We start from the raw sequence: 21,814 nt of genomic DNA on the forward strand, positions 1-21,814 counted from the left end.
TGGGCCAGGGGTCCTCAGGTTTGGATCGACCTGTGAAGACCTCTTAGGATTAGAGGATGATGAATCTGTCTGTCCAGAGGTGATTCTGTCTGTCAAAAGAAATGGAAATCTGACAGAGACTGATGTGTAATCACCCCTGCTCGCTCAGCAGAGACCTGTCTCTGAAAATGAATTAGGATTAATGTATGTGGACAGACACAACAGATCAATGTGGCCACCTTCTAACTCTTCAGTGTTTAAAGGCAGCTCCACTTCACACTACTCATCATTACATCCATGCCTCCCCTCACCTGCTTTACTTCCCCACAGTTCATTTGGAGCAGTTTGCTCTTTTTATGTCCTCTATTCACATTAAACAGTGTTCTTGGCTGTACTTTCATACTTCGCTAGGACAGTAGTGCACACACCAACTGATGCATCACAGATGATGCATTAAATAATAAAAGAAAAAGATTTTGATGCTCCAGTCTCTCACAAAAACACTTAATTGAGCAAAGCTGTAGCTTGAAAAGAAAACGTCCGTGTGCCTGTTTCTGCTGAAAAGAAATAAGAGGGCTAGACACCTATTGTGTTGGACAGCTGCTTGAGAAGTGCACACGGTATGAATCATGCTACCGGGAGATATGCTGCTAAATTACAAATCCACAGTGATGTTTTATTGTATGGTAGTTTCTACTTCCTTTGCCTTGCTTTCATTGCTGCTCATTCTTCTGTGAACTTGTCTTTACAAATCCTACACTGCAAGAGAACGGCGTGGCTTTATACTGACAAAACCAACAATGTTTGAAAACTTCTGGCTAAGATGGCACAAAGACTTCCTATTATTCTCCAGTTTCACCCACTCAAGCCTAATGAGCAACAGTGACAGCCCTTCACACCTGGACATCTCACAGATGTGGACTCAAATTTCAAAACCTGGCTGACACGTCTAAGCCTGAAGTTATGTGCGACATTCTTTACTGTAATCCTCGCTACATGGTAGAAAAATACAACAGATGTTATTTTAGTTGTTGATTGTTGCTGCAGCTTGCGCTTGGATTTAAAAGTAGAAGACGGTACTGATTTTGAGTTTCCACATACTGTTAATGAAGAACAATTAACCTGGAAACCAATGGAAGAGGTGCTGGAGGCGTGCCATTATCGAATTTCTTTTGGCCACCAGCACAGTATTGTGAACATTTAAACATTTCATTAAACATCTTTCCCTTGTATCATTTAACTGTATACTATATGCAGGAAAACAGGTTAACATCCTGCTCCATGCAAACATCAATATGTGACCCGCATGCATTTTGATGCTGTACAGACTGTGTACTGTAGCATTTTCAGTGTGCTGGCCTGGAGACAGTCTGATTAATTAACCAATCACTAGACTCTGTCATGTAGCCGTGAGTGAAAGTTTCCTTGTTAAATCACCAACAGACAGGATGTAATCATCTCTGTTGCCATTATTCATAGCTGCTGCCCGCAGAGAAAATCTGAACCTGCAAGTACAGTACATCCATGAGGTAAACAAGGAGGCATCCTCTATCATTGACAGTTCTCACTAACTCACAGCAGTGTTTACCCACTCCTATAGCACACTGTCTGGGCATCACACTCTCTTCAGCCGCAAATGAGAGTCATTTCCCATCTCAAGCTAAATTTGGAGCCCAAACTGGTCCACCAAACCTGGCTGCTTTACCCTCTGAGCAGCTTGTCAGTAGACGCTGCCAGAAAGCCACAGCATGTACTGGAATCTGCCTCAGCTCCTGCTTCACTGCTCATCACCAGGCTGTTTAGCCCACCACTGTTTCCCATGACATAGTGTGGTTTGCACATCTGCCTGAAGGTAGAAGGTGTTTACCTTGCTTCAACACAGCAGAGCCTTGTGAGCTAAACTCATCTATGTGGGTAGGCAGGCAAGCTGAAATAAACCACAGTGTGTCCAAGGAAATCCTATTTAGTGCATTATTCAAAGCACTGAATCACAAAATGCAGGGCTATTGTGTCGAAAGTAAGCTAACCCCATTGCTATGAGCATAACAAGGAACTGACCATTTGTGCTGCTTCCCCTTGGAGATTTCCCTACTTTTTAAAACACATCTTAGCCTCACTTTATCAAATTTAAATTCCCCAGGGCAGAGAGACTCATTCAATCCGCAATACCAGGAAGGACTTCCTGTTGGATCTCCATGTGACCCAGAAACTGGTGGACTTTTAGTGATTGTGCAGTCTATCCTTGCGTATTTAACCTATTTATCAAGGTCAGATTATTTATTGATATTGGTTGATACAGCGATTCTATCCACACAATATCTGCTCCATTTATGTGATGTTTCTGCTTTGGTCCATTAGGTTTGTGCCACACTGACTGAAGCTTACTTTGCTGACTGTGCTGATAGTGCTTCAGTTCTGATGCTGGAACAGTGTCCAGGTCCAGGTCTTTGATTTTTTTTAATTTTTGTTCAAGTTTGTAGAAGTTAGACAGATGATAAGGCTGGACACTAGAGTAAAGAAGACACCCAAACGATTCTGTTCAATTCTGCTGTTTTTATGCCTATAACTAGCCCAAGGTCAATCAATACTAATGCCAACCCTCTTTAAATTATTCATTAATTTCCATCCCTGCTTATTACTGTTGTACTAATGAAGGGTGTGAGTGTGCTTCAGTATACACTGGACATTTCAACAGTCAATTTATGGCCTTACACATAAACACATTTGCATTTTTTACATTTAATGTCTCCTTACTGAATAAAAAATCAGATTAACAGCAACATACAAGGGATTTCAACTCATTCATACCATGAATTATAAAAGTGTGAAAGAGAATGCTTTTAGGGCTTGGGGTTTCCTTTTGGTGTGTAACACTGGATTTATTCCAATGTCATATGCTGAACACTGCTGAATAATTAAACTGATTTATTTTATTTTATTTTTTTCACCTGTGAGTCCAGATGTTAATGCATGCATTAATTTTGATGCTTTACTGTATTTGTCAAAACTGTAACCAACTCTTACCTGTGAAGTTGCTTTAGTAGCTTTACCTTACAGAGAAGCATCTGTTTGCAAAGCCTTTTTCCTCAAACGGTATGTTTACCCTTGGGGATGGGACACAGAGCCAGCTGTGTATGAAACTTCCATCTGTGCTTACATTAGGCAGGTCATGGTTTGTTTAGCATGAATGTGCTGTACTAAAACTGCTCAGGACCCTTATCATTTGAGGTCCATTTTGTCTGCTTCATAGTAACAGTCCAGAAGGAAAGGAAACAAACTTTGTCAAAGGCAAAAAATGATTTAGCTTTAGCCAGTGTCTTCTAAGAAGATGCAATGAAGCACAGCTGTTTATTTTTCTTAAGATTTGCTGATGTCGCTTACATTATAACACTCTCTATCTAGCACAGTTGGAGACACCTACAGTTTGGGCATGTTCATATACAAACAGCATATTTATATTTTATCATTGTGTGTAAATTCAAAGCTGTTGTTTTCTATTGGACCAGTGAAGAGATAGTGTAAATAATATGTCTTCTAAGCCAAGTTTCTCTCTCGTCTCAACAGTGGGCCACCCAATAAAAGCTTTAGATATAGGCCTTTAAGTGTAGGGTTAGTGTGTGCACTATGTGTGTGTGCAACTCATCATAACAGTAGTGTTGATCCTGGGGTGCTAGAAATGATGGTATGTATTTCGTTTACCTGTAGTTCATGCTGGGACCAAATCAGAGGCATCATGGCAGTGTTGACTCTTCTGTTATCCATCGTTGATTCTCTGCCTGAGTAAGAAATCGTTTACTGATTTGCAATCCCTCAGCAGCTCTTACTTCCAAGGATTTGTAGAGTGACAGACGCTTACTGGTGGGCGTAGGTGCTCTCTTTCCAAACTGCCTTTATTTGTATTTATTTCACAGTTATTTCATTACGAAGGCTAAACAGGTCAAATTAGAATTTACCCAGATTTTAAAAAAAAAAAAAAAAAAAAAAAAAAAAAGCACCAGAGGTCCACCTGGCAGGTACCCAGGCTCTTATTGGTTTACCTTCTTCCATTCCGGCTGCTCTCTTGTTCCATCTTTCCAGTCACATTTTAGAAAGCTTTATGTTTATAATACACTCGTGTGCTTGAGCCTGATTACAGCTGATAACAGCTGACCTTTAACAAGCTGCATCAGACACAGACCAGTACCATAACACAAATTTGAAATGAACTATCTGCTCTCCCTGATTTGGAAAAAAAAAAAAAAAATCTTTGCTGCTATGTAAGAGGAAGCAAGAAACACAATTCTGTTAGCAGTTAGTGCACATGCATATGAACTGAGTGCACCAAGGTGAGTTCACTTCTGTCATGGAAATTTCAATATTGGTACATATCAGCTAAAATGATTGGACAAGTGTGTGCTCATCACCTTTCTCATTTCCCTGTCTGAACTATAAGATCCTATTAACAGATACTACAGTAAATAGTGTGTAATATGAGCATATTCCTTTATGACTGTATTGCAAATGTAATTACTGGGATAACAAATGCTTGCAAACACACACACACACACACACACACACACACACACACACACACACGGTGCTGTAAAAATCGTGAAGGTTGTTGGGTAAAGCAGTTGTCATGGGGACACATCGTGAATTGCATACTAACTATACCTTCTGCCTGTTGTTGGAATTAACAGATGTGTGGGACATATTATTATGGTTACAGAACCTCCACTAATTATGTAATTAGCTGCAGACATAATCAGGAATCGGGGCTGTTCACCTGTTGTGAGAGTTAGAGCAGTAATAAAATGGGACTTGGCCACTGCCGTTGCAGCCCCTGACACATATTTCTACATTTAATGAAGACAAATTTGCATCTAAATCCTTGGGTCTGCATCACTTACATCACCTGTAATGCCACATCACTTTGGGATATGCAGCATTAAAAGTTGAGGTGGAAACTGAAAGAGATGTCGGTCCTGCAAACTGCTCCTCTGATGCATTCTTATCCTGCTAGAACCCTGCCTCCATAAAAGAACTCACAGTCACCAGACTCCCTGGTCAGCCATTGCCCCAAACAACTCAGCATCTGCTCAGAGTCACTGCTCTTGTCTAAATGAAACAAAAAGGGCCAATAATGAAGCTCCTGCACTGTCCTCGCCCTGCCACAACACCATAGCAGCCAGGCTAAACTCCCGTCTCCACCCGCTTCACCTCTGAAAATGCAAAGTGCAAAACACATTTGATATTCTCAAAGTAACAGTCAGAGAGTTTCAGACTCCTTCGATATCTCTCTGTGCATATTATCTAGGCCCTCGCTGCTACCTGCGCTTGTCGTAGCATGAGCCAGTTAGAAATTCTGCCTCCGAGCATCTCCCTCATCCCAGCGATCAGCTCTGATTATCAGTGATTTCACAGTTAGAAACATTTTATCCTGCTAGAAAAATCCATATTCCTTCACAGATACAAACATCCAGGAGTCACCTCTCTTTCAAAACGACACATGAATGCAAAGAGGGCAAAAGTCCCCGCTGAAAAAACAATCCTCGATCACAGACTAATAATAGATTTTTTTTACCTTTTACATGTTTGAGAAAAAAATACGACCATACCCTCCAGGTTTCATCCCTCGCGCAGTATGCTCCTGATCCTCACTGACAATTATAATCTATTCTGGGATCACAGACGTGTCTTTTCAAAAAGGACGTACAGTTGCTAAAAGCCAATATTTTGCTCGCTCTTCCCCATTGACGTGTTGCTTCAACCATTCATCAGTGATGGCCATGAAATCCAAATGTCATTGCCATTAGTTCTACAGCTATTATCCACTATTGCCAGAAGAAATCATATATATATATAAACATGTTCTCACTGCCAATGTGACTGTCAATTGGAAAATAATCCAGTCCAACACGCTACTCTTTCATTAAAACAGATTGTTATATTCAATTTGTTGTGCTGTGTTCATTTAATTACATACATTTAAATGAGGTATAATAAATATATGTGGGTGGTGTTTGCACTAATGATTTGGAATTGCACATAAGCCCAGAAGCTTGTGGTCAGTTGTAAATTCATGTTTTCTCTCAACTGTGAAGACTTCAATTTTTTCTGTATCCTATTAAATATTCACAAATTTCTCAAGAGTAATTCTCTAGAGTTTAAAAAGCTCAGATGAGCTGCTTCATAGAGCTGTGTAGTTGTGGTTTGATCAGATTTAAATAACACTGGCCGGGCATCTTAAGCAAACAAACCACAACTGCTACCAAATTTTAATTCAAATGTTGTGCAAAAGTAAGTGACACTCTCTAAGTGAGGCTCAAGCCAGAGAGAGGACAGATAAAGACAGAAATATAGAAATCTCTCATGTGAAATAATCAAAAAACCATCCTAACTCTGCCAGAAAATTGTGTCCTCTCTTAAAACTGGAAGAGAAAATATGCTTTGAGGGCCTTTAAAGGATCCATCTCACGTGGCTTCAGATCACCCAGTCTTAATTAATGTTTCTGTGTTAATATTTGAAGGTGGTGGAGTATTTTTAGATTGCAGCTATCGTTGAAAAAGCTGCAGCCAGGCTGCTTACTGGGTGCACAATGAGGAAACACATTATCTCCATTTTGGTCTTCTGACACCGGCTTCCTCTGGAAATCTGTATTGATTTTAATTCTATTGTTAGTATTTAAACCACGTTCTGGGCTTTTAAATCAACATGAGCCTGAACACACCTTGAGATCATCTTGCAAGGCCTCATGGCTGTTCCACCGTCTAGACTCAGATCAGCACTGGGCTTTTTCTATCAGGGCCAGCAGACTGTGCAGAGAAGGAGTTGTGCCCCAGTAGCCTCTTCTATTAAAAATTAATCTTTTTAAACCAACCTTTTTATAAATGTTGATTTAATTTCACCACTTTGCCATCTGCTCTTCTTGTTTTAAAAAATGTACTGGTTTTCTTTTTCATTTTTTATTATTCCTCATTCTTCCCAAAATTGGGTGCTGTGTGAGTCATTTGACAGGACTGACAAGCTGGTGGTACATGCTTTGCTTGTGATTAATGCTTTCTTCTCAAACACAGTGAGTCATATTGGATCACATTGTTTTTTGTGAAATTGATTAAGATAGGCTTTGTTAATGGCCCATGTGTGTTCTCGGGCAGCGAATCACTGTTGTTAACGGAGACGAAAGCAGGGCCAATCCTCGCTTCAGTGAACTACAGCTCCACTCCCACTCTGTATACAACACTGTGACAAGCCGGCAGTTTGAAGGCAAACAAAGTATGTCTTAAAACAGTCCTATAAAAAGGGACCAAAAAAAAAAAAAAAAAAAAGATTCTCACGAGAAGCCGGACATAAATCAGTTCTTTCCAATTTGTTGAGCTGTCTCCATGTTTTAATAAGGGCAGATCACTGCTCTGTAGAGCCAACTGTATGACTGTAATTTGAAAATGAAGCAGGTGCAACTGACTTGTGAGAGCACTAATTAAAGTTACTGCACCTACATTAACATGCATCACTGGAGGGTGCTCTACATGCTCTGATAGATCAACAACCACTTGACACCACTTCCAAGGCTCAGCAAACCCAGAATGGAGCACATTGGATAAAGATTTGTTTGAATAAAATCTTTAATTCAGGCAGTACACAAAGGAAATGAGAAAATATGTTAGAATGATAAAACTGCACTCATGGGGTTTTTTGGGGGCGTATTTTTGCTATTGAAACTGCAGGTTTTGATTTGATTGACTATTTTAGGTTGTCACAGGGCCTTGTTCATGGTCTAGATGTGGGATGCATATAACTAGTTTTGAATTAGCGTAGATTTAGCTCCACTCACCCTGAGTGAGTCAGCCCAGCGTGTTTTAAAACATGCTGTCAGGGTCAGATCACCCAAATCTCAAAATTAGATTCCAGTGTGTATCTAAAACTGGCAATAGATTCAGATTTTATCACAAGTTTTTTTTTCAAGAGTATCTTAACACAACATTCATGTTCCATATGTACGTCGAAAGCGTTAAGGGTCACTGCTAGCATCCCTCTTCTCCAGTGATGTCTGTTAAGAGATGCCTGTGTAGAACAATTACATATGGCCAATATGAAGAGTTAGAACGTTTACAGTACGTGTAGTATTTGGTCAGACTTGAAAGGTGAATGCAGGCGCATGAACCTTTGCCCACTGGCTAATCATAAAATCATAGATCTGCAGCTATATTAGATAAATGACCTTACCCTGCAATAAACACCCTAGCCATGTGCGAGTATAATTACTATGTTTGAATAACATTGCTGTTATCAGGCTGGCATGCCATGTCTAAGATCACTTGACCCAAGCTGCAGTTCTGTATAAGCTGTTTACCATCAAATCTGGTTTGCAGATTATGTAAAATAATGTAAATAATAACTTAAATTTTACCTCTCTAAAACAGTTTCATCAATAACATCATCACTGTTCCTCATAACATTGAACCTGTTGTTGATATTATCAGCTAGTCAGAGGTAAAACAGTACAGCAGTGAACTCTGTGCTACCAGTGAGATGAGGAGAGACACTGAAGGTTCAGCTGCATCTAATCCTGCGGCTGCAGCAGCAGCAGCAGCAGCAGCACAGATGCGGTGAAAGCAGTAACTATTGGAGCTGGTGTCAGACTCACTGCCGTGGGCACTCATGTAAAGGCTCATGGTTAGATTTTTGTCTTCACAATTCACCCTCTGCACTGTGTGTGTGTGTGTGTGTGTGTGTGTGTGTGTGTGTCTGTCTGTCTGTCTGTCTGTCTGTCTGTCTGTCTGTCTGTCTGTCTGTCTGTCTGTCTGTCTGTCTGTGTGTGTGTGTGTGTGCGTGTGTTGGAATTTATTTATGAACAAACGCTTGTTTACTGCTGCATGTAGTTGTGAAGTGGAATAGGCTGTGCTGATTCTGAACTGGTTCTGAACTCTTAACACTGTTTGTGAAGGCTGTACATTATGTTTTATAGATGGTGCACATTGCATTATACTTTCATAGGCATAGATTCCAAACTGAATCATCAATGGATATATTTACATATACAGTATGTTTATGTGAGAGTTATTCATCCTTCCATCATGGAATATTCCTGTTTGCAGAGACTCAGCTGTCTGAATGAACCATATCAATGTCACATTACTGTGGTTAAATTGTAAAGTTTAAGCAAAAATTACCCACGCACGTTCTTATCTGATCCATATTTTGTTGTCAATGCCAGGGTGCTGTGGGCCATCATGAATCAGAGCCACACCAGCGTGTGTTAAACCCAACCAGCTTTGGTGTCTCCATGACAGGATTACCACATCAAATGTGAGGGCAGTCTCCTGCAGTGGCATCCTGTTGGTACAGGCCCTTTCATGTCTTGTTAAGACCCAAGGCTTCACTGTATGCACTCTCCCAAATCCCCAGTGTAACTAGGACAGGATGAGGGTTGCGTGCGCGCACGTGTGTGTGTGTGTGTGTGTGTGTGCGTGCATATGTGTTTGCTTGGCCACTTACAAATTGTGTGTGTGCTTGTGCTTAGGATTGTCTTTTTTGGAGGGGGTGCTGTTACTGGTGTCCACATGCACTTTAAAAGACTGACGAGGGCTTAACTGCAAGGTCCAGAGGAAATAAACAGGATGTTTTAGTTGTACAATCATTTTTTTTTTCATGGGTCTCAGAATCACAATTTTGTATTCATATGTGGAATGTATGAATTAACTTTGCGTGACAATTTTTTTTGATCTTGAAGAAAAGAAAAAAAACCCTAGTAGAAAACAGAAATGTTAAAAACAAAAGAATGTTGACGTGACGTCATCTTCCTCCAATAAAAATAATGCTGGACATTATCAACATGTTTATTTGATTAATTATAAAAAAAAAACAAAAAACATTTTTTCGTTATCTCATCCTCGCACCTGCTACAGCAGCTTCTGTGTCAACTGAAAAGAGCGTTATAATAAAATGAACCACCCTCCAAACAACAGATTTGCTAATGTGAACACAATGTCAGGCTGAATGAATTAAGTATGATTAGTGTGATTATCTGGATACACTAATTTTAAATAGTGGCTAAAATGTCGTCATGATCTATGGTGTAATGCTGTAAGGCTTGTAGTCAAGTCAGGTTTGTTTGTTAAGCCCAATATCACATACACTGTCCCCTAAAGGCTTTCCAGACCCACAACAGCAACAGTTCCTGACCGAGCACAAGCTCTCTTTTAAAGTTTGTCTTTCTATTTTAGGCATTTTAGGAAAATATACCTTTGGAGGAGCAATTGAAAGGAAGATTTTATGCTCATCAGACAGCAGGGAGTGCAGTAAGAGCTGGAGGTGGGAAAGCGGAAATTGCAAAACATGAATAGAAAGTTGTAACAGAGCAAAATACAGCAACGGGATTATAATTCTACAATAGGATTATATTGAATCCAATGCTAATATAGCAAATCCAGTATAAGAAGTCCAATAAAATAAGTCCAAGAAATGGGTACAGAGAGATGAATCCATTAAAATATGTAAATGCAATGAAGCAATTTCAAAATCAGTGTCACATGATTCAGAGCCCAGGATGTAAGGTTTAGAGACTAGGGGAAAGGGTGAGTGGTGCTTGCAAGTGTTTTGATTATATAACCGCAAGGATGACCTCTCTGTTTCCTGCATTTTCCTAAATTAATTTTTGAACCTCAGTGAGTGATAATGTCCATAACAACAGCTGGCACATGCAGATGTGTAACACTGTTAAATATTTAGTATAATGAGAAGTACTTATATAACTTGTCAAATTCACACCCTCAAGAAGCAGAGTTAATTTATACTGTATGAGATGTTTACTCTATGCAGCAAGGGCTTTATTGAATGAACCACAGGCTACTGTGGCCTGTAGCCAAAGCCAAGATAAAGAAATGTTGCCACTCACTGGGTTATTTCCTCAGGCTTGGAAGAGCTAATCTGATAGCTACCACTCTCTCTCTCTACGGTCTCTCTGCGGCCTAAAACAGCAGAGCTCCACATCCTGAACTGGCCGCCAACCACAAAGCACGTTTCTCGACATACAAAGTGCACCCGTGATTGAAAGCTGACATAATTGACAGATTGGAACTCATTCCCGACAAGCGATTGTCTGTTCAGGGGTTAGCAACCACAAGGGGCCATGGCATGTCTCTCAAGCTTTGGATTTTTCTACAAATGGTGTGTTTGGAGCCATTGTAAGGGTAATATTTGGCATCTTAAGCATTTGGAGTAGTAAGTAGTATAAGTGTAAGGAATCTATCAACCAATTTCTTTGTCTCTACTAACATAAACAGCAATTTTTAGCATGCCAGGCTAACGACCTGCAGTAGTTACATAGTGTTACCTCCACAGCCAAAGAGTATTTTATGGGCTAACTGCATTGTTTTGGGGGTACCGTACTGACACATCCACTATGTGGGAGACAAGATGCTGCAACTGTATATCAGAGTTTAATGTAATGTTAGTACCTATGTCCTGCTCTTTTCTTGGTTTGATGAACATCTACTTACACTTTCATTTATACCACTGTCCTGTAATAGTAGGGCTGACTGCTGCTGCTCCGTATTTTCATATTTTATACTTGGATTATTGACTGGAGATGAGTCTGACCTCTTCCCTGGTACATGTAGCTTTAGCCTCCATCTTTTAGCATCATATGTAGCATATGTAGTATTTAGCTGTCATGTGCATGTTTTGGACTCATTTACATGGTTGTCATTTTAAGAATGTCAGTTGTAAATCTGCCACTGTTGTAACTGTAAAATGTAAATGTGCCGTGCATGAAGCTTGACAAGCATCACAACAGTAACTAAAGGCAGCTTAGGAAAGGTTGATTCATTTGGACATGCACTGTAATAGCACAGCTAAGTGTCCTAAAGCTTTAGGGGTATGAATATGTTTGCAATCAGAGTAGGAAATTTTAGAAATATTTTTTGTCCCACTGTCTAAAAAGGGGGGCATTTACAAAATTTTGGGCGCACTTGTAAAAAATTAGTGCATAAAGTTGCTGTTTTAATGTGAAATGAGTCCCTATTAAAATGCATAAAGCAATCACCACCTTGTGCCAACATGAGTAAATAAAAATCACACTATTACTGTTCCAAAGAGAAGTGTGCAATCATCTGTATGTGTAGGCTACAGAATAGGGTTAGAAAGCCAGAAAGCCCTGAAGGCAAACTTTTCCCTTGTGCATGTAGTGCATGCCCCAGCCTTAGGTGTTTCACAAAATTACAGACTAGTAGCTACAAGACCTGACAAAAGAGCCAAAATGAGTGTAATATTCCTTCTTTATTGATGCAGTTCTGCAAATAACTGCAGTTGAAAATGTTAGCATGCTTTATTTCATCCCCAAATTCAGCCCTGCTGACATTTGAGCATGAATGAAATAAAATCATAGACTCAACTATCCAGCACTGCAGAAATATCTTCTAGGTTTGGGACTTTAAAGCTAATTTCACTCGGCGCTTTGAGCTCAGTAACGTTGGTCAACAGTACCGATCATCTTGCTGATCAATCCATCTAGCCAGCAGTCAGCAAGACCCACATGTAGGCTGTATAACATGTATAACATTTACTGCTAACGTTAGCTCGCTGACATTTATTGCCAACTTGCTGACACTGTGGGCTAACACGCTAACACATTTTAAAGTCTCTTTTGTTTGCGTTAATGTGACCTACCATAAGCAAATCAGTGATTCTTGCTTGTTCAGAGACGACGAGCTGAATACTTTACTACTTTTACTTGTTCGAGTCATGATTAGCTCTTATCTGTCCAGCTATGTTTTTGTGGGGGAGCCCTGCAATCTTTACAGAAGAGGAGAGTCAGTTCTATTATCCATTTTTAACTAAACAGAAACTGTCTTTGCTGTCTTATTTGCTGGGTGGTGTTGGTGACGGCCCAGGATCTGGGTTTCTTTCTTCAGTAACAGTAGGAGCTGTTTTGATGAGGTGGTGGTCCGTCGCAGCAACCACCTTCACTGCAGGTGCAGGATTGCCTGGCGTCTGCCAAGTACTGTAACAGCAGTTAATGGTTTAGGATTAAGATATTGGCCCGAGCTGGTCATTTTTCCCCAATACCTTGGGAGCAATTTTTGTTTTTAGCGGGCGGGAGGCATTCTGAGCTTTCTTGGGGCATTGTCACTGTTTGTCCCTGTTAATTTCCAACACTTTGCACTGTATGTGAGTGAATCTTTGCTGTAGAGTCAACAACTCAATAATGAATATGTATCATTAATCACGAGCTAAAGTGCAACTCTGGGGAACAGTGTAAGATGTGTGCCATAAAGACGATGTATGTGATAACTTAACAGGTCGCATGTGTAAACAAATTAACTCAACAGCTACGACTGGTGAAAAATGTATGAAACTTGATCTGCTAACAGGGTGTGTAAATTATTTCATTTACAATTCCCTGTACTATTTGAAATATGCAGTGTGTCTAACAAAGTGCAGAAAATATAGGAGGAGAAGGTGTAAATATATTAATGTGACAGACTTACCCACTGCTAGAAAGTGAGGTGTGTTATGAAGTCCACAGAAAGAGGAGGTGTTAAACACACATCTGTTGATGAAAAGTCAGACTTTGCTACATAAAGTTCTGCTGTAGTCTGAGCTTTATACATTACATGATCAGTGTTTTTTCCTCGTTATTTCCTCGTGTTGTGGCCACAATAATAATTCCTACAGCTGAAACCTGAATTAACTGTTAACAACTGCCTCAACTGTGTGGTTTAAAGATTTAAAGAGTTAAATTAAAATATATCTATTTAAATGTTGCTCACTTTGTTTACTCAGCCGTAATATAACTAAGATTAGGAATAGAGGCATTTGGGCTTTGTATTAAAGCAGACGCTGTTTGTGAAATATATGAGTATAAATTGTCTGAGACAGATTCTTTGCAGCTTTTCAGCGCTTTGAAGAATTCAGCAGCTGAAATTGGTTCAAGTCCAAAACAATTTACAGAAAAAATTGCGACACTGTTGAAAGCAATAGAATTTCACAGAGAGGGTCGTGACCCATCAACAATGCTTTTTCTTGCCAAAATATATTTCAGCGCACACACACTCGCTCAGTGACACACACGCAGTGAATACATCACCTCTCACATTCTGGGTTCAGTTTGTGGCTTCGCTGTGTCAGAATTTTTTTTGTTTTTTTGTTTGTTTTGGGTTTTTCCTGTGGTCCTCATCTTGCTTAGGCTTTGTGTGTGTGTGTGTGTGTGTGTGTGTGTGTGTGTGTGTGTGTGTGTGTAGCTGTACTTATCTTCCACAATGAATTCATCAACCTAGGAGGACATAAAAATGTACATTTGCAACATTTTGTGTAGTTTTTAGATGTTTGTGTCATCTGAAAAGAAAAAAAAAAAAGTTTTGTCATTAACAAAAATAATGCAATTTTAGTCTATTCTACGGTTCCTGGTAGGAAATGAGAAGATTCATCTATTGGTAAATATGAAACTAAAGCCAGCAGATGGTTAGCTTTAGCTTAGCATAAAGACTGGAAAAAAGGGGGAAAACACTCATTGTGGCTCACAAATCTTAAAGGTCACTAATTAACACATTATATCCTGTTTGTTAATCAAACAAAAAGTGAAGTACAGTGACAGGTTGTAGTCTCACACAGGGATATGTGCTGGACCATTTTTTGGTTAGGAGCACTGACACCAATGGGGAGTCCAGGAACCAGTCTGGCTCTCAGCCCCCCCGTTAAGACAGCAACTTGTGGTTTTCACACTTCAGCTTTTACACGTAGTTAACAAATTTAACATGGCATGTTAATGAGTGAGCTTTAACAGGTGCTGATAGGTGGATTTAGTTTCTTTTAGACAGAGCCAGGCTCGCTGTTTCCCGGTTTCCACATTTTATGCTAAGCTAAAGCTAACCTTCTGGTGGCTGTTGCTTCTTACTTAAGGACAGACATAAGAGTGATATTGATCTTCTCATATACAGCAACTTCCTGCCAGCATATTTCCCGAAATGTTCTAAGTACTCCTTTAAGTTAGGATCTTACAAATAATCAGAATTGGTGTTCATGTTGCTCCTGTACTCTATGACATCCTGCTCTCCTGTCACAGAAGTCAGCATATTTTTATCCGACATTTTCCATATGATGCACACATACAAATTGAAATAATCTTACCTCTTATGTTCAGATTTGCTCGGCTTTTGTCTTCTCTGTCTTCATGATTGTTACCAACTACACAGTCATCATGTGCAGAGTGTGCTTCTGTACATGATGAACCCTCGTGCTTCTTTTTTTTTTTTTTTGGCCTGTTTGCTGGTCACCCGCTCAAACTTCTTGCTGAGTCCAGATGGAATCAGTCGGGGGTGACCGCTCATGCCAAGTATCAAATTCAGACCCCCAAATCTGTCTTGTATGAATCAGAGATGAACACAATATGGATGGAAGTAGACAAGAAGCAAAATGGAAAGAAAAGGAACTCTGGGCAGTCCAGCAGCACTTCTCTCCTGATGGACTAAGTGAACAGAAGGGGTTGTGCAACTACGCAAACATGCTGCAACATGAATGTTTAAAATCACAGTGTGTCACACTTGTGTATGCAGAGATGGAACTGATGGAGTCTATTGTATTTGGGTGTTTTCTTTTGTAGTTTTTTTCCTTTTTAATCTATATAAAAGTCTAACTTTCCCAAATGTCTCTCTGAATATATTCTTCATTTATTATATTTTACCACAAAATTTTCCATTGTGAAACCAAGCCATCCTTCTCAAGGCAATATTATGTTTCTGTTCTTCGTGTATATAATTTACACATATGTACTGTAGTTGATTTCATTTTATATCCTTTTTTTATTGTCAATTTGTTCTCACTCTATATCTCCTTTTTATTCCTGCTGCATGTAACAGCTAAATTTTGGCAGTTTTTTCTTATCTTAACATACTGGAATCTAATTAATATTCAATCCGAGAACTAAATGAATCATGTTTACTTCTTTGTTCCTTTTAAGCATGGCAGCTTCACAGCCACTTCACCTGTCATGCTCCCTTCTCGGCCCAACTTTACCCTGCCTAATGTATTTCTGTCCTCTGTTTTGGCCCATGGCAGGTGATTGACATCAAAGAGAAGCTGAAGGAGTCCAAGAGGTTTTGGTCCAACCTGCCAGATGACATCTGCGTTCAGGGCAATCTCACAGAGTTTGACGAGGAGCAGTGCTGGAACAGCCACACGAAGGGCAGGTGAGGACTGCTGCTACTCTTTATAACCACGGCAAAGTCACCCCGCTCTACTGTTATCACGTTTTGCCTGCCAGGGATTAAAATAACCACACTGTGTTCCCAGATTAACACTCTCTCTGTGAGGACAATGGTTAGTACTTATATGGAGAACTTCTATATAAGCTCCGAGGCTCCGGTTCCCAGAGGAATGTGGAGTTTCCAACATCTCTTATCACCACGGCAGCGTGTAGAGTATCGCTGAGCTGTACAATAGATTGGACAGAGAGTTGTTTTCTCTGACAGTGAACCAGACACACTGGCAGAGGACATATATCACCCCATCACTTTAGCCCTCTCCAAGTAACAAAATCACCAGATGGTGCAGTAAAAGACATGTTAATTCTCTTGTTGGTGCCAATGCCATTTTTAAGCATCGCTCTAAATCTGGTAGGTAAATTGATTGCACAGAGATAATAAAAGGTAACAGACAGACCATGTTAGGAGGGTGTTATGAAATCAGTGGATTCTCCTGTTATGTAAACCATGTACACTTCATTTCCTGTAAAACTCATTAAGTACAAAATGAATGGATGGTGAAACAGGAACACACATGCACAAGTGCAAAAATGTAAACAAGACTGCAATTACTGCAGCAATTAGATCGTGTGTTTCTTTCTTTGTGAGCACATGTTTCTTGTGTAGTTCATTATTTTCATTGCGCCGCAGTTAAATTGTTTTTGAACTAATGTTAAAAAAAGATGAACAGTAGTCGTTTGTGGGCATCAGGCAGGTTGGGGGGGGTGCGCTCTGTAGCAAAGTACCACCACTCTCAACATGAAATAGATTGTTAACCTGATCACACGCTTATGTTTTCTCTGGTTTAAGCAGCCATTGTTAGAAAGAGTAGCTCTTATAATTCTGCTTACAATCCCAGTTTCAACGCTGTGTAAAAGGCAAATAAAAACATTTTCAAAGTCGCATTTGCAAACAAACTGTGTTTGCTGAGAACGGAGCGTTCGCGAGCCCATGTGGTAATATCCTTTATACAATCATGTCTTTCACAATTTTTCATTCGTCTTTATTCTTCACTTAAATCCTCATTATCTACCAAAAAGTGGTCGCTAGTCTTCCTGGGGTCCACACAAAAACGGCGACAATACAAAAAAAAAGACAATTTAAAGTCACAGCATCAATAAGACAAGAAAATGCAATATGAACCCAATAAAAGGATCAGAAAAATGAAATGACTCAACACAACAAACAAGCAACGAGGTTCCAAAACAGAAGTAACAAAATAACATCTATGTCGAATTAAATTTTTATGTTAGTATCCTTTCGAAAGAAGATCTGTTTTAAATCTGCCTGATGTTGTTGGGGAGTGTATTGTAAGGCAGAGGAAACTCTAAAAGTCTGCATGAATAGCAGCCGACTAGATTTTAATTTAGCCTCCACAGTTTGCCAAGATAATTGTTTGTGCATCTCACTCATATTCACACTGAAAGAACAATGTAGAGCTAATCTGGCAGCTCTGCTCTGTACGCTGCTGTTTTTCAGCAGCACTTGACTCGATGACTGGGCAGTACTCCAGGTGTGGTACAACAATTGACCCAACAACATGAATCATAACAGGAGGTGGAACGTATGTAGAACATTTCCATGAAATAGTGATGCCCTTTCCTTGGGGACAATGTAATCAGTGAGGTCAGACCAAGACAGTAAGTTATCTCCTTTAAAGCCCAGTGATTTGGCTTCAGTGACTTGCTCAACTGATCTCTCATCTGTAGACACATTGAATGCAGTGGTGTTTAAAAAGACCAGTCCCACTGACAAATACATTGTTCAGTACTAATTTGTTCATTTTCACCCATTTAGAAATGGTATACAGCTCGACCTGTAGATTCTCTCTCAGCTGTTAAAGTTGGTGATTCACCAAACGAAGTTGAGTCACCAGCGCACATAATTACATCAGCTTTGTTAACAACACATGGTAAATCATTTCGAAAAATTTAAAAGCGACCCCAAGCCACTCCCTTATGAAACCCCACAAGATATTTTTTTACCGTCAGAAAACAGCCCCAACTAGTAATCCGCATGCGTTGCCCATTGATCAGTCACTAATGCAGTGCTAGCAGAGTGCCCTCTTCAAAGCTCCGGAAAGGTTCCACTGAGTAAGCAGGTATTAAAAATGTGACACATTGCTTTGGAAAGCAGCCTAGCCGCAATTAAAAATGTTTTCTGTTCAGGTCATCTATAGCAGGAAGATGTTTCTTCTGACAGAGCCACCAACATCTCTGTAACTCATGTTTTATCACTCGTGATAAATACTGTTAACAGTGTTGCTGGATAACGTCCAAATGCATAAGAAGTGACTGAACTAACCTGACCTGTGCATTCTACATACAGCCAGGATGCCCCTTTCATACCCAATCATGATACTATCACCTGTTACCAATGAACCTGTTTACCTGTGGAATGTTCCAAACAGGTGTTTTTGGAGCATTCCACTGGCGGCAGAAAACGCTTAATGCTTAACCATCTAAGAAAACACCTGACTGAGGACATCCTCACTGGTTAGAAACATTTAAAAAAAAAAAAAAAAAGAAAGCATACATATGCACAACCAAACTGAACGACACACCCACCACAGATTCAGATGGAGTTTAAACAAACATGTTTTATTCATTTGCAGCTGTTTTTGTTTCAGATATGAAGTGCATGCCTCATACTCAGTGCCACTGATGCAGCTTGATAGCTTCATTGAAATGATTTGTAGAGACTGTACTGCTTTTGTTCCTCGCGGTATTTGGATGGCAAACTATACACTGTGTTCCAAATTATTATGCGTATGCAGTTTGTTTGTTTTTCCTAAACAGTCAATGGGACTGAGGATGTGTTTTGTTAACAATTACATTATTAGAATATGAATGTCATTACAAGAACAACTACTGATAACAGCTTTTAATATTCTAAAAATAAGTCAATAACTTGTTCCAAATTGCTATGCACAACACCGTTTGAAAACATCCCAGAGCTGCTGTTTGGACGAATGCTGAGGCACACCCTCATAGATCCTCATTCTTCAGGGTGGCCGAAATGCAGCTTTATGCACACCTGCAAGCCTCTGGAGGATTCTGCATTGAGAAGTTCTTGGGACTCCAGAGACACCAGCAGCTTCAGATACCTGTTTGCAGCTCAACCGTGGCTTTTTATAGCCGACCTATTAATTAACACTACACTGACACTATTAATTTGCCTGACAGAAATGTTCCTTAATAAGTCTTCATCTTGCCGAATTTGTCTGATCCAGATTTGCGAGCTGATTGTTTTCATGCCTTTTGCCAGACAGTGCAAAGGGCAAAAAAAATAAGCAAATAAAACAGGCCAAACCTTTGTTTAAAAGACAAAAAACTAAGTGAAGTAACAACCTGCTGATTCATCACTTGCATAGTAATTTGGAACACAGTGGAATGAAATCAAGCAAATATGGACAACATTGTTATCTATTAAACCATTGTTTTGTAATATTTTGCAGAAAATATTGCCATAAAGGCCAATTTTAATGCTTACAGGAAAAGTACATGGGCCCATAAGGTGACTGAAGTTTTTGCTGTGTCATTGTGTCCAGATACTTCCCTGAAGTGGTGAAGGAGGGTCTAACCAACCAGGTGAACAACCCAGAGGTGGACGTGGATATCACCAGGCCTGACACACTGATACGACAGCAGATCATGGCTCTGCGTGTCATGACCAACAAGCTAAAGAACGCCTACAATGGGAATGACATCTACTTCCAGGATTCGAGTAAGTTCTCGGGTGTTTAGATGTGCGGGTGGAGACAAGATAATAATGTCTATTTGAACTAAAATACACACAGAAAACTTTGTCTATTGATTCATGTCACTTCATGGTGGTTTTGATATCGAACACACACACACACACACACACACACACACACACACACACACACACACCCCTGCAGATATATAAACTGTTATTACCAAAATATCTCAGGTGATCTCAGGTGTCATTCATGTAGCAAATCATCATACATCTCCTCAGGATGCGTCAGTATTGCGTTGCGGCAACACTGACATTATTAGGAGAATAAATAGCTGGAGGTATGGTGACACAGACAGTGATAAACTGCCTGTTTAGGAAGATGTACATCTCCAATGCTGCCATGACAGAAACCTCGGAGCTGACAAGGTGGAAGATTTTCTGGCATTGACTACTGCCACTAACTTTTGTACCTCAACTCCATTTTTGGGGCTGTCATGTTTGTCTCTTTCTGTTTGGAGCGACGTCTTCCTCAAGATCAGAGCCTCAGTGCTGAAGCAACTAACATTGTTGCAAAGGTTAATATCTTACAGAAGCAGACTAAATATGAAAAAAGGAAATGTCATGCTATGGCACTGTGCTTTATTAGTGTCCTTGTTTGAAGATCAACCCTTTGCACTCACTGCTATTCATAAGCACCATTCTTTGGTCATCTTCAATCATGTAAAACCTATGATTTGTTCAGTCAGCTGTGAAAAAAATTCACACCAGCTCTTAGAACAGTAAGGAATTTTGCTGTGAAATCAGTTCATTTAAATAAAATCTCCCTGAAGAGCGGATTTGTTCACGGGGGCTAAGTGAATCCTCAAGCCTTTCACACTGAGCTCTGTTGTGAACTCTCTCATGCAAATTTGCACTACTGACCAATGGCAAACTGTCAAAGTCATGGAGAGACTAAAAAAGGAAGATATAGCTTAATAGCTTTGTTCCAGGATTCACTTTTATTTAACCTTCCTCTGCTGAATTACAAACTATTGACCTGTTAGCAACTGAGCTAAATGACAGGAAGCTGGCTGAGAGCTGCTCTCAGCAGGGAAGTGCGTTAGCAGTTAGCTCACCAGCTACAGTTGTTCAACTACAGCACCTGAGCACATAGCCACTAATGGAGCTGTTCAGTTCTTCTACAAACAGATGTTCAGCAGCAATTCTTCAAACTGAACCTACCGGACCGAATCACCGTGGTCAGTGGTGTAGCACAAAAATCTGGGCCCCAAACAGTCGCAGCCTCAGTGGCCTCCCTTCTCCTTTTAACGTATCCACCTATAGAAGCAACTGAATCATTAAGTAGAGGCATTCATGTTGAGAGATTAATGGGTAATGGGCTTATAACACATTTAAGAAAGTTTAGTTAGACAAAGAGAATCTGGCTCCTACACAGAGAAAACATTACTGTGTTAGTTACCAAGAAATGCCAACCCAGTATGTTTCAACAAAGAAGTAGCTCAATGAAACTTAAAGGCACAATCAAAATATACACAAAAAGGTAGCCCCAGCCCCAAAGGTAGGAGCTGAAAACAGCACATTACTTTCTTGTTAACAGCTTATTAAAGAACAGAAAAGCCACAGAAACAATCATGATGCAATAGCTGTTGCAGATAGTTTGCTGTTGAGCCATAAACCAGTGCTTGGTCTAGTTTTGTACTACACTGAATGGAACAGACTGAACCAGCAAAAGACTAAAACCTACAACTGACCTGAGGACAGTCACACTGTTATGACCGTGATGCGCTCACTTTACTGATGCACATACTGAAGTGTATTTGGACAGTGATGCTATACGTCTCAGAAAAGTTGACTGAATCTTTGAACCGAACCAAACGATTCAATTCAACACAAGTTACCAAATTCTAGC

At 39.9% G+C, this 21,814-nt stretch overlaps 1 protein-coding gene across 2 annotated transcripts in view; it reads left to right on the top strand.

The window, feature by feature from the left end:
• LOC143320502 (glypican-6-like) overlaps positions 1-21,814 on the top strand; it is a 142,455-nt gene that overhangs the window by 114,544 nt on the left and 6,097 nt on the right. For both annotated transcript variants that reach the window (XM_076730217.1, XM_076730227.1), the window contains 2 exons: positions 16,016-16,146; positions 19,751-19,926. In XM_076730217.1, coding sequence (XP_076586332.1) covers positions 16,016-16,146; positions 19,751-19,926 — 307 coding nt within the window. The remainder of the gene's footprint in view (positions 1-16,015; positions 16,147-19,750; positions 19,927-21,814) is intronic.

The sequence above is a fragment of the Chaetodon auriga genome, chromosome 1 (genome assembly GCF_051107435.1).
Source record: "Chaetodon auriga isolate fChaAug3 chromosome 1, fChaAug3.hap1, whole genome shotgun sequence".
Classification (NCBI taxonomy): Eukaryota; Metazoa; Chordata; class Actinopteri; order Chaetodontiformes; family Chaetodontidae; genus Chaetodon; species Chaetodon auriga.